This window comes from Anabrus simplex, chromosome 1 (genome assembly GCF_040414725.1).
Source record: "Anabrus simplex isolate iqAnaSimp1 chromosome 1, ASM4041472v1, whole genome shotgun sequence".
In the NCBI taxonomy this organism is placed as follows: domain Eukaryota; kingdom Metazoa; phylum Arthropoda; class Insecta; order Orthoptera; family Tettigoniidae; genus Anabrus; species Anabrus simplex.
The window spans coordinates 371089333-371107122 of record NC_090265.1 but is presented as its reverse complement, the minus strand read 5'-3'; the positions used below and the strand labels follow the sequence as shown (position 1 = coordinate 371107122).

General features: G+C 37.7%; 1 protein-coding gene across 1 annotated transcript in view; it reads right to left on the bottom strand.

Moving 5' to 3' along the window:
• mRpL39 (mitochondrial ribosomal protein L39) overlaps nt 1-13397 on the bottom strand; it is an 86166-nt gene extending 72769 nt beyond the window's left edge. The window contains exons 1-4 of the mRNA XM_067143011.2: nt 13223-13397; nt 12938-13120; nt 4821-5063; nt 4643-4704 (exon numbers count right to left, since the gene is read on the bottom strand). Coding sequence (XP_066999112.2) covers nt 4643-4704; nt 4821-5063; nt 12938-13120; nt 13223-13313 — 579 coding nt within the window. The 5' untranslated portion in view covers nt 13314-13397. The remainder of the gene's footprint in view (nt 1-4642; nt 4705-4820; nt 5064-12937; nt 13121-13222) is intronic.
• Between the last annotated feature and the right edge of the window lie 4393 nt (nt 13398-17790).

Sequence of the window (17790 nt, the reverse complement as noted above, 5' to 3'; positions counted from 1 at the left end):
CTGGAGACGTGTTTAACAGATTTAATGTGATTTACTAATTCTGTTCTACCTCCGTGAGAAACGTTTATATCACACAAGCACATGGAACAGAATGCAAATATTTTGCCCTTCCGTGATCGCATAAAACAAGGAAATTGAGCAGAATATGCCTCCCTAAAAGATTGATCATATCGTTTCTTAGTTGAACTCATTACGAACACCACTAGAAATACTAAATCGCTTACAAATTCGCCACACAATTCCACAAGTTTCAGAATAACTGCCAATGTTACTCATAACCTCATATCCATACACACAAAGAAAGCCTTTCAACTGCTACGAAGCACTATGCAGTTACTAAAATGTTATATATAAATTCACAGCCTATTATTTTTCACTGATTTATTTCCTTCTAAATCACAGCCTGCTACTTGTTTGCAAACATCTCAGTGAATGAAGTAGCAGTTGAGGTCAAACAGGTGACAAAAGCACAACGATAATCGATAAAGTGATTATTGATACATTTACCGGTCAAATTTCAGCTAGTTTGAAAGTCAAACAAATCCGATTTGGAAACAGAAAGAAAAAACAAGCGCAGTTATTAAAAATCCATACAATAACATTGTTCATCCGTACAACCATAAAACACACTCAAAACCGTACATTTTACGGAAAAATCGAAATACTTGGCAGGTATGCGACCAGCTACACATTGTGTTAGCTTCCCCTCCTATGACCATGTCTTTTCCTCAGGTTACTAAAACCGCTCCTTCTCTTTCTTCCAAGCCACGTAATTCTCGTGCATGTTTTAATTGTGGCTCCACTGAACATTTCCAGCAGAATTGTCCTAAGATTGGGCCCTTAGGCAATACAAAACCTGATGTGGGTGGTCCCACTGAAAATTTCCAGAGGAACTGTCCTAAGATTAGGCCCTTAGGCAATTCAAAACCTGATGTGGGTACAGTCTCTTCCACCGATAATTCTTGTCAGTACTGTGGGTCGAATAGGCATTTCTCTAGACAGTGCCCCTTGGGGCAAACCTCAAAGTGTAGCTTCATGTTTTGTCTGTTATAACTGCATGCTAAAGGATGATTCACCAAATTCTGTGGCTGATAACAGGTCCCAGTCTGAACCTAGGGTCAATTTCCTACAATCTTGCAGCATTTCTGCTATCCCTCCATGTAAATTACCTTACATATGCTTAGAGGTAAATAATGAACCTCTCTGTGCATTGGTAGTTTCAGAAAGTAGCATCACACTGATGAGTGAGAACTGGTATAAGTTGATGAAAACTGTTTGCAAGTTACCTCCATTGAAATCTGTATCTTTAACCTGCCAAACTGCTAACTGTAACTCTTTGAATATAATAGGATCTCTAGATGTCAAAATCAGAATCCATGATTTTACATGGAAAATGCCAGTACTAGTTGCGAAAGATTTATCTTGTCCTTTCATTTTGGGTGCAAATTTTATTGCCAAAACTGGTATGATTTTGGACCTGCAGTACAATGATTTCCATTTTAGATTTTCCATGAGAATTCTTAAGCTGTGTAATCGCTCCCCTATTCTTCCTTGTCATGTCAACGCTGTTCATGAAGATACGGGTGAACCCAAAGCTTTTGATTTTGACCATTTGCTTGATGATCAGGCCAACCAACTCAAGAATCTCTGCGATAAATTTCCAGATGTATTTACTGACAAGTTAGGTGTAGCTAATGTTTCAGAGTACAAAATTGAAGTCACTGATAATTTACCTGTTCGCTCTCCTTCGTATCGGCTGTCGCCTCCCAAAATGAAAGCCCTTAAGGCTATTATTGATCAAATGCTTGCTGACAGTGTAGTACGTCCTTCTAAATCTGCTTATTCTTCTCCCATGTTCATTGTCCCTAAACCGCAGGGTGGTTATCGTCATGTCGTTAAGTATAGGTTGTTGAACAAGAGAGTTGTCCTTTAATCTGTTCCCCTTCCTGATTTGCACTCTTGTTTCTCTTGGTTTGCTAATACCAAAATTTTTAACACTTTTGATTTGAATCGGGCATATTATCAGATACCTCTTGCTGAGGAATCCAAGCATCTCACTGCTTTTGCCACTGACTAGAACCTCTATGAATTTGAAAGAGTGCCTTTTGTATTAAGTACGGGTGCTGTTGTCCTTACTCGGTTTCGTCAGACATTAAATTCAAGTCTGTGTACAATTACCTGGACGATATGGTAATTTTCAGTGAAAGATTTGAAGAGCACCTTGTCCATCTCAATGAAGTCCTTGAATGACTGCATAAAGCAGTTCTAACCCTTAAGGCTAGCAAGGTTACTTTCGCACAACCCCAGATGTCCTTCTTAGGGCACACTGTGCTGAGAAAGGTATTTCTATTAATCAATCTCGTACTGCTGCCATTCAAAATTTTCCTACCCCTAAAGTAGTCAAGGCTGCAGCCAAGTTCATTGGCATTATTAATTTCTTCCGTAAATTAATTCCCAATTTTGCTGAACGAGCAGCTCCATTAAATGCTTTGAGAAGAAAAGATGCTAAATTTGAGTGGGGTGATGCCCAACTTAAAACCTTTTATGACTCAAAATCTGCTTTATGTACTGCTCCTATATTGGCTATGCCATATTTTTCTAACTGTTTCATTCTTCATTGTTTCAACCTACAATATGTAAGTGAATAATCTCTCTTGATAAGATGCATAGAAACTAAAATAAAAGTTTCGTCGCCATACGACCTATCTGTATCGGTGCAACGTAAAGCCCCTAGCAAAAAAATAAACTAAAATTTAAAAAAAAATAAAAGTGAGAGCGTACTATTGTCACTTAATTTACTAACATGTCATTAATAATACTTGTGAAACATGCAGAATGACACAAATAAATTCTGGGCCCCTGCCCCCCCCCGCTCCCTCAACATCATCACCAAATATCAAATAAAATTTGTACAATAATGATTCAGATGTAAGGATATTCTTTTGGTTTCTTTTTTCAGAAATATGACTTAATATATATATATTTTTGCTAGTGGCTTTACGTCACACTGACACAGATAGGTCTTATATAGTGATGATGGGATAGGAAAGGCCTAGGAATTGGAAGGAAGCGGCCGTGGCTTTAATGAAGGTACAGCTCCAGCATTTGCCTGGTGTGAAAATGGGAAACCACGGAAAACCATTTTCAGGGCTGCCGACAGTGGGATTCGAACCCACGATCTCCCGGATGCAAGCTCACAGCCGCGCACCTTTAACCGCATGGCCAACTCACCCGGTGTTCATATTATTCCAAACAAGTATGAAAATTATTCATATTAATGTCAATAACTTTTTAAGTCTGGGTTTCATGAATATTTTTCGTTGTCCATGTGAGATTCTGCAACCCCTTTCTCCAGTGGAATTCACACAAATAAAGATTAGCCTAAAGTAGTTCCAATGTTGCTTGAAATTATGCTCTATACAGTATGCTTTACACATTATTTCATGCTGCTATTGCAAGCCTGGTGCAGCCTCTGTAACGCAAAACCTCCAAGAGGCACATTATTCAAATTGGTAATGCTCTGGTTCAGGTTAGGTACTAAATTTATATTGTATGATGTTCTTTGTTGGTTTGGCAAACTCAATCATTTGAGGAAGAATAAATAATAATAATAATAATAATAATAATAATAATAATAATAATAATAATAATAATAATAATAATAATAATAATAAAAATTAGTAAAGTATTCAGCTACCATATATCTGCTTCGAGCTATGATACATACTACCTTTCGTCAGAAACAGAATGATAAAAGCTCAATGGCTGAACCAAAATAGCTGATCTGGCAGTCATCTGAATTTCAATTGTCAGAACTGAAGGCAAAAAATCACAGCATTATAAAATGATTTCAAGAGAGCTGTTCTGAAACATTAGGCTAAATATGTAAATCTTTTTAGCTGACATTTTTTTATTGGGCTACCAAATCCACTAAACTTCTGGGAACAAGCGAGCTGGCCATGTGGTTAGGGTCGTGCAGCTGTGAACTTGCATTTGAGAGATAGTGGGTTAGGATTCCACCGTCAACGACCCTGAAGATGGTTTTCCGTTGTCTCCCATTTTCACATCCCACAAATGCTGGGGCTGTACTTTAATTAAGGCCACAGCCACTACCTTCCCAATCCTATCTCTTTCCCATCCTTCCATTGTCAAAAACCTTTGACGTGTTAGCACGACTTTAAACCGGCGTTTAAGTGTTTAAAATAAAAGTTTGGGCCTCCTGAAATGTGTCCTCTTTGCTCCCCATCTTTTTTGGGCAGGCCTGGAAACAGGTAGGGTATGACATTCAAAGTGAAACCCAAGTGCAATAATAAAATATGCAAAACTTCATGCACAACTCATGTTTACAACAGAATGTTTTAAATCTTAAAAAATGACAATGTAATTGGTTTTATATCCCATTAACTACTTTTATGTTTTTCTCTGTACAAATTATTTTATGAGTCGGTAAATCTACCAACAATGCTATCATATTTGAGCACCTTCAAATACCAGTGGACTGAGCAGTGATTGAATTTGCCAACTTGTCAACTTCTAATATTTGAGTAACTCTCAGCCTGGTAAATTGTAAAACAAGGGGATAAAGAAACTGAGGAAAGGATGGGAGAACAGCAATGCTGAATGCAGTTAAAACAGTTGTTACCTGAGTAGGCTGCCAATTTTCCACACCAAGCTCGACATCATACACAAAGCTACCACTCTTCACTGTAAATATAGGAAAAAAAAATATATATATATATGAGACTGCACAGCAAACAACATGAAACTGAAGTTACTCTATAATGTAGGTTTCTTATTTTAAAGACAACAGTAATACTTACCATTTGGGGAAGGAAAGCTGTGCAGTATGACTGGAATATTATCCTTAAAACTCTTCTCCACTACAGCTCCAAGAATCATGGAACACGTTCTCCAAAATGCTTTGTTAACATGATAAGGATCACTGTCTTTAAAATGCAGGAACTTTAACTGGCATGATTTATCCAGAGGACGGTGCATATCCCAGAGTGCTACTTCATCCACCAGAGCTAATGCTGATCTTTCTGTCAGCATTTGTGAGATATCTGAATCAACAAACCATTCATTAGTAAAAATCTTGAATCAATACGCCAAGAAAAAAAAAAAAAAAAAAAAGAAAAAAAAAAATCAAAATTCCCTGTTAAGTTGCTCTCAGTGTGATCAAGTTCTGATTACACAAATTCTGGAACAAGAAGAGGCTGTTGATGTTGAAGAAATGGGAGACCCAATTTTACGGTCAGAGTTTGACAGAGCTGTGAGCGACCTAAATAGAAACAAGGCACCTGGAATTGATGATATTCCCTCTGAATTACTGACTGCCTTAGGAGAAACCAGCATGGCAAGGCTATTCCATTTAGTGTGTAAGATATATGAGACAGGAGAAGTCCTATCCGATTTTCGGCAGAATGTTGTTATACCTATTCCCAAGAAAGCCGGTGCTGACAGGTGTGAAAACAACCGCACCATTAGTTTAGTATCTCATGCCTGCAAAATTTTAACGTGTATTATTTACAGAAGAATGGAAAAACAAGTTGAAGCTTAGTTGGGAGAAGATCAATTTGACATCAGAAGAAATGTAGGAACACGTGAAGCAATCCTGACTTTATGTCTGATCTTAGAGGATCGAATCAAGAAGAAGAAGAAGAAGAAGCCCACGTACATGGCATTCGTAGATCTAGGAAAGGCATTCGACAATGTTGATTGGACCAAGCTATTTAAGATTCTGAAGGTGATTGGGATCAAATACCGAGAACGAAGAATTATCTACAATCTGTATAAAAATCAGTGTGCAGTTATAAGAATCGAGGGCTTTGAAAAAGCAGCAGCAATCCAGAAAGGAGTGAGGCAAGGCTGCAGTTTGTGCCCCCTCCTTTTCAATGTTTACATAGAACAGGCAGTAAAGGAAATCAAAGAGGAATTTGGAAAGGCAATCACAATCCAAGAAGAGGAAACCAAAACCTTGAGATTTGCCGATGATATTGTTATTTTATCTGAGACTGCAGAAGATCTCGAGAAGCTGCTGAATGGTATGGATGAAGTCTGGAGTAAGGAGTACAAGATTAAAATAAATAAGCCCAAAACAAAAGTAATGGAGTGCAGTCGAATGAAGGCAGGTGATGCAGGAAATATTAAATTAGGAAATGAAGTCTTAAAGGAAGTAGATGAATATTGTTACTTGGGTAATAAAATAACTAACGATGGCAGAAGTAAGGAGGACATAAAATGCGGATTAACACAAGCAAGGAAGAGCTTTCTTAAGAAAAGAAATTTGCTCACTTCAAACATTGATATAGGAATTAGAAAGATGTTTTTGAAGACTTTAGTGTGGAGGGTGGCATTGTATGGAAGTGAAACATGGACGATAACTAGCTCAGAAAGAAAGAGAATAGAAGCTTTTGAAATGTGGTGTTACAGAAGAATGCTGAAGGTAAGATGGACAGATCGAATCACAAATGAAGAGATACTGAATCGAATTGGCGGGAGAAGATCGATTTGGCCAAATTTGATGAGATGATACTTACCATACAACCAAGAAGTCGTAGTTTTAGGTTTTATTGACCTTAATGTCAAATCAAAAATCTATTGTACTGTCATCCAACACATTGCACTGTATGGTAGCGAATGTTGGCCGACTACGACTGAAACAGAGTATAGACTAGGCGTCATGGAGATTAAGTTGCTCAGGTGATAGGACACATCTTAAGACACCCAGGACTTGTTCAGTTGGTTTTTGAAGGAAGTGTAGGTGGTAAGAACGGTAGGGGTAGACCAAGGTATGAATATGACAAGCAGATTAGAGCAGATGTAGGATGCAGTAGTTATGTAGAAATGAAAAGGTTAACAGAGGATAGGGTGGCATGGAGAGCTGCATCAAACCAGTATATGGACTGATGACTCAAACAACAACAACAACAACAACAACAACAACAACAACAACAACTGTTAAATACATATACAAGGTAGTATAATTGCATAAGTTTCTTCAACTTTATTTGCTCATTCAGGGTAATATTAAAAATGCTGTACAGTATACTTTGTTAGTGCAACAGACTGTTTATAAAGGTGTATTGTTCAAAGTTCTTTTAGGTGGTCAAAATTTGAAGACATGAAATTACAAATTAAATGTTCTGAGTATATTTCTAAAAAGAACATTTTCAATTTATTTTTGTGTGTGAATGGCTATAATACTGTACTAGAGGCCCCGTACTGCTCTGCAGCATTCATTATGAACAGGTGAAATAATGTGTCTTGACATGAAATTGCCCCATGCGTTGCCCGGATACTTTCTTGAATGTTTATTTTTAGGATTTATATTACCAGTTAATTTTGTGTCAAGCAAATTTTTGTAGATTTCTTTATTGTGATGGTGATTGATATTTTACTAACTCTTTTGTCATTTTAGAGTTATTGTTGAGTGTTTAATTAACAGTTCTAGTTTTAGATTATTTTGATTTTGGGGTCGATGACCTAGATGTTAGGCCCCTTTAAACAACAAGCATCGTAATCATCATTATTTTGTTTTGCGAGGAACTTTGTTTATTAAAAAACATACACACACATGTAAAAAGGAATCTTTACTTGATCTTGATTTGGAGAGATTATATATCTTGTAGAATTCTATAGATTGCTGGTTGTCAAGTGTTATTAAAACAAGGTTTTAAATATAATTGTGCAGAAAAGGGAACTTCTCAAGCTGTTGTTAATAAAACAGACCATGTATATTCTTATGAACGTATCTCTGAGGATATATGGTACATGTAGTTTTTTTAAGTCACCTCCCCGCAGCTAACTGAAGTGCCGTCACCTGCCTGGCTGCCTGTCGTCTTGTGTACTTTTATAAGAACTGTTACAAGCAAGAAGTCGTAGTTTTGGGTTTTATTGACCTTAATGTCAAATCAAAAATCTATCGTACTGTCATCCAACCTGTTGCACTGTATGGTAGCGAATGTTGGCCGACTACGACTGAAACAGAGTATAGACTAGGCATCATGGAGATTAAGATGCTGGCGTCACTAAACTGGATCACACTTCCAATGAAGCCATCAGGGAGAGATTTGGCATTGCACAGATTCAAGAAAAAATGCGCACAAGTCGTCGACAACGGTTTGGACATGTACTAAGGGCAGACGCCAACACTACCGCAAAGACGGATTATATACTAGAAGTCACAGGTAGGAGACCAAAAAGACGACCGAAATAGCGATGGGCCGATACCCTTCACAAAGACCTGAATAGCATCAATTTCCACCCTGACACGGCCCAGGACAGAAATAAATGACACAACAAATCCATGTAGCAGACCCCGCTAGCAGGAGGGGAGGGAGAAATGCTGAAGAAAAAGGAGAAGAATGTATTAATGATTATATATATGACAGGATAGCTTAAGCACCAGGAATACTGCTTAAAAACCTGTTTTAATTTACTTTAAATTTCAATCTTTGTTCTTAGGTAGTGGCTGATGATGTCCAAATATCAGATGAAACATGTTCCGCGAATAAAAGGATAATGAGACAATAATCTATCGATTATTTTGTGCAGTGAACAAGTGGACCCTCAAATTGTACTTGCTCATACATGTGGTATTTCGAGCTGTCAGTGGAGAAAGGTGTGGAATGACATTAGTAGATGAATAAGCTTGAGCAGAGCTTTTAAACGGAGGAAAGATTATAATATGAAGATAAAGTAGGAATTCAAGAAAACAAATTGCGGCAAATATCCATTTTATTACAAGTTATAAATCTCATTTTACAACCGTATTGGATTTCAGAGTAATAAATTATTATATTTAAAAAACCACCTTTCCAATACACAAAAACCTTATATTTAGGATGAAACCATTTAATTACAAATTAATTTCGCTCAATCTTAATGAGCATCATCAGCCGTAGATAACATAAATCATTGGTGGGTCAGGGCCCTGATCCTGGTGTATATCACAAAAGAATGTCTAATATACATTGATAAAAATATATGAATTTAACACTTTAAAAATAATCAATAAGATTATATGTGTCTATTAAAACAAAAATTGATCATTAAAATTGCTTAAAATGTAAAATGGAATGGATGACTTAAAATGTTAAGATAGTATGTAGCGATTATATGTTCTTAAAAATCGTTGTTCATTATATCTACGCTCGATTGCATTAGACTGTTTATGATAAAAACAGTTTTTCATATCAGGGTGAGCTCTTATTATAAACTATGATGCTGTTTTTTTAAGAATAATCATGATGAGGAATGCTGAAATCACATGTGATGGTTGAAAAACGAAGTTCACTGATGATAAAACGTCGCCTAGATCGGCGTAAATTAGCCTTTATGGGATTCCTCGCGTTGTGTTTCAGACATTATTTTGTGCAGTAATGTGTTGACATTGGTCTCCTAATGGAGAATTACTTATCTAGTAGGTGAAATTTAAATCGGGCGTAACCCGTGTGTGAATTGGTCCCTTGGTTGTTTACTGAGGTTTGATGGTAACTGACTTACTGCACATTCAGGCATTTAATTTCTGTTCCACTTGTAGTGGAAGACTGCACAGTTCCTGCGGTTGGTTCGAATCCTGTTCAGTATGGACCATAGTCTATGAGGGACGATGAAACCACGTGGCGGCATCTTCTTCACAGGAAGCTTTGTTGGGTAGTATTTGTCGTCGAGTCTCTTCTGCCGTTCAACGGAAGTTTGGTAGCTGCTGTTCAACGGAAGTTTGGTAGCTGCTGTTCCTCAAGTTCGTGGCATTTCTTCTTGGTGGTTTTCTTGAATGCAGGCGATTAGTATTTGCATCAGCAAAATCATCATGTATCGGCAGTTCTGGATTATTCATTATTTTGTTGAATTCTCATAGAACATCTTTATGTATGAGATCTGGAGGAGAAATACGACTTAACACTGGTAACCACTGTAAGGGAGTAGATTTGATTGTGCCAGTGATGAGATGCATCATGGTGTTCAGTTGAGTAGGCCCCTATGTATGATATTTGTGTGGGCACTATTTAGCCCGACAGCAGCACAATATTCAACAATCGAATACACCAACCCTAGAGCTGTTGGAGCTGTAGCCCTTGATCCCCAAGTTGTTCCACATAGTTTATGAATTATGTTGTTGCGAGTTCTTACTTTTGCAGCAACATTCTGGAGATGTTGTTTGTAAGACAATGTTCTATCCAATTTGACCCCTAGATATTTAGGGATCTATCGTGTCTCAACTGCCGGTTGTCCATGTACACCTTTAACTCCCTGTTAGCTATTTTGCTGCTTAGATGAAGGCAGCGAACTTCAGTTTTGCTGGTATTTGGTTTAAGTCCCTACATTTTAAAGTAGTGTGTCAACTTCTTAAGGTCTTCTGTCAAGATTTCTTCCAGCAACAAACTAATTACATATAACTATATCGTCACTGCACCTAGAAAAAATGCTATGTGATAATATTTCAGCTTAGAACTTTGACCACCGGGCAAGCTGGCCGTGCAGTTAGGAGCGCGCAGCTGTGAGCTCACAACCGGGAGATAGTGGGTTCGAACCCCACTGTTGGCAGCCCTGAAAATGGTTTTCCGTGGTTTCCCATTTTCACACCAGGCAAATGCTGGGGCTGTACCTTAATTAAGGCCATGGCTGATTCCTTCCCATTCCTAGGCCTTTCCTGTCCCATCATTGCCATAAGACCTCTCTGTGTCGGTGCAACGTAAAGCAACTGGGAAAAAAAAAAAGAACTTTGACCAGAAAGGTTCTGTCATATAAGGTTCAGTATTACATGAACTATATCATAGAATTTTCATTCTAAGTGATACATTTGCTGCGGGTCAGCATTTTCCCCCCTCAATATTTTCACATACAGCATTTTGAGGTGCAATGATGATATATAGTATTATTGGTAGCTACAATGTTTTACCTATTATGTGATGAAGAAAGATAAATCATTCTCATCCGAACATAATAGACTAGTCAACATCATACTGTATTTTAAATTAATTTCAAGCCCCTATGACACATGATGTCGTTAAAAGTGATCCTTTGTTTCTTACATTATTTGTGAAATAAATTGCTGATAATGAGAAGATGACAACAGTCATGAACAGAAGACCTGTAAAATAGGGGTGTAAGTAAACCCATACTTGAAACACCTTGTTTATCCTATCCCACTTAAATAAAAGTGTTGTTGAGGAGAGATTTATAGCTGAAAACCTAGCTACATTTAAAGTAGCCTATTAAATTAATCCATTACCACCGATCTAGATTTTGGCCTGTCACCCAGGTGGCGGATTTTCTCTATCAATTGTCTAGATAATCTTTTTTTAAATAATTTCAAAACATTTGGACATAGGCCTATAAGTTATTGACCATAGGTCCAGAAATGTTCTTTGTTAATTTTTCTTCTTGGATTGCTAAGACGTTTTGGGAAAGTTAGTAAAACATATTTATTATTATTATTATTATTATTATTATTAATAATAATAATAATGAGTAGGTGCACAAATAGTCTAAACAATTTCGGTTATATTTGTGGTCAGTTTGTGTTACAACACAATGGAGAAATATAAATTCCATTAGGCCTATAAGAACAGAATGTTAAATTGGCAAGTTATGTAATATAAGAGGGAGGATGGATACTTTTTTTTTTTTCTTTTTGCTATTGGCTTTACGTTGCACTGACACAGACACGTCTTATGGCGACGATAGAATGGATACAACTGCTGAACTGTTCATCAGGGTTGGTGGGAGCTTACATGCATCACAAAGATTTCTGTTAATAGCATATTAGGCCAATTACCTATCTCAATACATTCTCTGCTAATATAGGGGAATGATAAGCACTGGTTAATCATCAAGACGTCCGCCTCCGTAGCGTAACGGTTAGTGTTATTAGCTGCCATCCTCGTGGGCCCGGGTTTGATTCCCAGTACTATCAGAAATTTAAGAATGGCAGTAGGGCTGGTATGTGGTTGAAATGGTACATGCAGCTCACCTCCATTGGGAGTATGCCTGAATAGAGCTGCACAACCTCGGGATGAGGGCACGAGTTTGCATCATCAAGACAGTCGAGGTCTAGGCATGTGAGAATTTTTAAACCAAAACAACTGTTTTCCTCCAGACCCACCCAGGTAATCAAAATGCTATAGGCTACCTTGATACAAACAAAGCACTGAAATTTGTAGGGCATGAAAGTGCAAATAAATCTCAAAATGATTAAACATTTAGAGACTTGGGATACACCAATTACTGAAACTAGGCTATTGTATATTTATTTTTTTACTATTAAACAGCACTGACACGGTCAGGAAATATGGTGATGATGGGATAGGAAAGGGCTACGACTGGGAAGGAAGTGACCATGGCCTTAATTATAAACGGTATAGTTGCCTGGTGTGAAAACGGGAAACCATTTTCAGTACTGCCGACAATGGGGTTCAAACCCACCCAAACTGAAATATTAGAAATGTTACTCCATATTCCTAATTGTATGATGGTACCCTACATAATTTCATGTCTTTCTGCAATATACATTAATAAAAATAATTAAGGGTAAGGAGTACGGAAGGAAGACAGAAATAACCACAAGGATAAGCACAATGGCTAGCCAGAAAGGATAGACAAAGATATATGTGCGAGGCCTACCATGTTGTTAATTCATAGCTACATATTTAGGTAATTAACGTACGAGTAGCATGGGATTACTCTCTTCCTTATCTTCTTTTGCTCGTCCCTTCTCAGCCATACCATTTTTTGTTAGTTCTTGATGGAAGACATAAAAAGTTACTGTATAAATATTGTCTCAAGTATTATCACAGAGTAGGCCTACTATTATCAATGCCCTAGCCGAAGAAAATAACCTCCAAGGAATGAATGTCAGATCAGGACGAGATCAAACACAGAACAATAAAGGCGTGAACTACGGTTAATCTGTTAGGGTAGATAGATGACTTACGCTGAGCACATTGAAATGGAGTTGATATATGCTTATTCATAACCAGCGTTGTATCCTCTGGTACACCTGTATAATGCACTTCAATTTTTTCAATACGACCAATACTTTCTCGTTGTCGCCTTCGTTCCTCTGTAAACATCGAGTTACGTCTGTTTCGAAGGTCGGCATTGCTTGATACACTACCTGTTAACATAAAATTAAGGTCATTTATTCGCTCTTGGCTGTAAACTGTACTGTATTTAAAAAAAAAAACCTAACCTAAAATAGAAAACACATGAAACTCACGAAATATTAATGAAGATGGATGAAAATGACACAAATTACATTTGGTGGTGAAGAAACAGTTTTTAATACCAAAATACAGGCGATTCCTCATAATTAACTTCAGTGTTCTAAGAATCACAAATACTACATAACCTCCACCGTATATGCGGAGCGGCGGAGACAGCGATGCGGTTGAATAAACAAACTCAAGATCAGTATTGCCAACAAATACAAGTGAAATTACCCTAACATTATCAAAATTTTACCCTAAATTACCGTAGATTTATAAAATGAATGAATACCAATGAATACTTTCAAAGAGAATAACTTCAAGTAGCTGGTAGCTAGTGCCCATTAGACTCAAGAGGATAGTAAATAATAGGAAAACGTATATTTTTATGTAAAGCAGTCTAAAATCTATAGAAAGATGATCTTAAGGGGACAGAGTGCCATTTCCCCTTTCCCCCCCTTAGGCCAGACAAAAATAATGCTCCTCCTATAGATAGATTGGGGCCCGAGTCACGAATTACAGTGTAACAAGGTTTAAAAGGGAAGTCACCGGGCGAGTTGGCCGTGCGGTTAGGAGCGCGCAGCTCTGAGCTTGCATCCGGGAGATAGTGGGTTCAAACCCCACTGTCGGCAGTCCTGAAGATGGTTTTCCGTGGTTTCCCATTTTCACACCAGGTAAATGCTGGGGCTGTACCTTAATTAAGGCCACGGTCGCTTCCTTTCCATTCCTAGGCGTTTCCTATTCCATCGTCCCCATAAGACCTATCTGTGTCGGTGCGACGTAAAGCAAATAGCAATAAATAAATAAATAAATAAAGAGGGGAAGTCCCAAACTTGGTTGGTCTGCTGGGAGATGGGTTAAGCAAGGTTAAGCTGCACTACTCTGAAATTCCAGTTTTCCAGTAATCTTTTTGTTATGGATTTGAGAAGAGCGACGGGGATACTTCCCTCCAAAACCCCAGTCTCCGCCATGGAGTGATTTGGCGGGTGATCCGAACTGACTTGACATTTACAGCAACTACATACACTGTACGTGGACTCTCTGCAATTAACATGTTATCCATGTACAGTCAAAAGAGGTGCAGAATTGCGTGTTGTAGGAAAACATGTATTTCGTAAGTATGAGTTAACTCAACGCAGCCAAAAGTAGAAGTATTCTATTCAAGCAAGGCATGTTCAGGCCATTTATTTACGAATGGTAGGCCTATTAACTTTCTATTATATGGGTCTCCCAATCACGAACCTTATCGTACGATCAGTCGAGAATTTTCGAACAGTATAAAAGCAAAGGTGCGTGATAAGATTTGTGAACGGCTATCGAAGTTGATGAGAAGGACATTCCGATACTTGCTGCCCCTAAGCACGTACACAATTAAAATTATATTCTGTGACGTTTGCAGCAAACAGGTGAGTAAAACTTGTTTTAGATTTCCTCCTAACGATTTATTATCAATTTAGCAAAATAAAAATGGTTTTTAATTTATGCCTATTAAAGATTTAATTGAAGCTGCCTACAATTATTTTTGAACCTATTTGAGAAAACTATTTTAGGCAGCTAAAATAACATTTTAGCACCTAAAACTCCGAAGTGTTCATTAAAATCCCGTGGCCAGATATATTCATTTCAGGCAAGGAAAGCAGTACAGCCCTCAGAACCGCCCAGTACTACATTACACTCTGTATCTCATTGATCATATCCATGCAGAAGCATAACACATGCACACATCTGAAGAGCGGGGAGATGGAGTAGCGAATGACTTGAGATCTAACATGAACCAAACAAGCGCAGAGGGTAAGTTACTTCCTTCCCCACCTGCTCACATGCCCGTCTCGCTCAACCGTGAATTTGCACTAGAGAGGGGAATAAAAGGAGAAACCACACGGGCTTGTATGACAATTCATTGGGGGTCATATTCTCCTATTTCTGTGTAATTCTTTTGTGCGAAGGCTGGCTGAAATGTTAGCGGTCTCGACCATGACCTTATTGTCAAATAGCATCGCGCCCTACCATTGTAAGAAAGAACAACAGTAGTGTAACAAGGAGGATTCAAAAACAATGGGTACTGAATCAGTATTTCCCATGAGGTCATTGACCCCTAGCGAGGTCATTGACGCCTAGTACCACGTGCTATTTTTACAAACAAGACCACGTGGTCTTGTTTGACAGGTGTCAACACGACCACGTGCTCTTGTTTGACATGTGTGGTGCGCGGAATTCGATTTTTATGTGAACATACCCCATCTTTTGCTTTGACAAAAATACATCCTCTATACATGTTCAAAATGAGTATCAATGACTTGAAATAAAGTGCAGAATCTTTTATAAGGTTTTATGCATTGGATTATATCATCGCGGAAGTAGATTTAATGTATGGCACAGTTTGTAGAAGAAAAATATGTTTTATTTATTTTAGACTATGCTTTACGTCGCACCGACACAGGTAGGTCTTATGGCGACGATGGGATAGCAAAGACCTGTGAATGGGAAGGAAGCGAACGTGGCCTTAAATTAAGATACAGTCCCAACATTTGCCTCTTGTGAAAATGGGAAACCACGGAAAACCATATTCAGGGCCGCCGACAGTGGAGTTCAAACACACTATCTCCCGAATACTGGATACTGGCCACACTTAAGCGAATGTAACTATCGAGCTCGGCGAAAAAATTAAACTCAGGACAAGTGAAAGAATATTTAAGTCTTTGACCTTTTAAAGGGAACCGATATTTTCTTCCCGGTCATGAGGCGGCCACTCCTGATTTTGAGCACAATCCCAGACACTGCGGCTAGCAGCGGCGATTGGGAATTAGAAGTGGGGAGGGGTTAGGGCCCAAAATGTATAGGCAACAAATAGTGCCGCGATTTTGCCGCATATAGTGGGGGCGCGGAAGGGTAGACAACAAAACAGGAGAAAAAAATGGATTCTCTGTGAGCGAATTTCGATAGAGAAGTACGAGTTGACAGTTTACCAGCTTAACTGCGGTGATAATAGTTTTTTTTGAAATGTTGATTCAATACTATACAATAAAACTTTCAGCAAAAGAGCAATTACATTACAATTAAATAAATGTACGGCATTATCATACACTAAAAAGCCATTTAGTATTTTACTACACAGTATGAAAATAAAACTAGATAGAACTACATACACACATAAATAATAGATATTTATTTCAATAATTAATTCCAACTAGCCAAAGGATCATACAGGGGAATTGTACAATGAAAAATATATTCAATGGCGGATCTACAAACACTGATACTTAATGATATAATCAGGTGATTTAATAAAAGTAGAGACATCAATACAGAAAGTGTAAAAAATAAAATGCGATTGTATAGTTCCTTAATTATACTAAGATACTTAAACTATTTAGTACTACAAGTGAGTAACAATGCAACAGATGATTGACATAGCGGGGCGGGTGGTTGTTTTAAACATTACCTATTTATATTTGACCTATGATGTCTCTATTCCATAGATTTTCCTTTGCCTTTCGTTTGAAAGTTATAAAGGTGGGGGCATTTTTTTACGTCAGCGGGAAGTTTGTTGTACGCTTGAATTGATGAGAATTTACAACTGTTCTTCCCATATTTTGAAGAGTGGATGTGATACAAGACCAAACCATCTGCATGTCTAGTTTGATACCTGGTGTAAGGCGCTGGCCTTCTAACCCCAACTTGGCAGGTTCAATCCTGGCTCAGTCCGGTGGTATTTGAAGGTGCTCAAATACGACAGCCCCGTGTCGATAGATTTACTGGCACGAAAATAACTCCTGCGGGACTAAGTTCCGGCACCTCGGCGTCTCCGAAGACCTTAAAAAGTAGTTAGTGGGACGTAAACCAAATAACATTATTATTATTATTATTGATACCTGTGGTTGTCTGAATTGGTTATTAAAACAGTGTTGTGAAGTATTATGTTTCTTTTTATTTTATACATTAGTATGACAGAATTAAGCTCTGTAATTATGCTGAGAGGTAGAATTTTGGTCTGAGTGTACAGGTCTTTTACTGGGGTGTATAATGGTAAGATAAATATGTTCCTTATTGCCCTGTTTTGTATCACCATTAGTTCATTCAAGGAAGACTTTATACAATGTGACAAATTACATATAAGTACTGCAAGTGACTATGTACTAGTGAATAATAAATTTGTAGGAAGAGGTATTTAGGGATTAAATATCTAAGTATTTTTAGTAACCCAGCAACGGGGGCGGTTTTCTTAGTTATGTATTCAACATGATCATTCCAGGTCAGGTTCTCATCAATAATTAATCCAAGATATTACACTTTATTTACTTTTTCTATTTCCGTATCATTTATGAGTAAATTTTCGCTATTTGAGTGAAGGATTTTCTGTTTTGAAATAATTATGTATTTAGTTTTCGCAGATTCATTGTCAATTTTTTACACTGGAACCACTGTAAGAGAGTATGGACCTGCTGCATGTTTTCTGAAAATGTGTCCTTATTTTTGCCCTATAGAAGATATTGGTGTCATCAGCGTGTAATGTGATATATCCATTTAGATTACATGAAGAAATATCATTTATAAAAATGAGAAATAAAACAGGACCTAG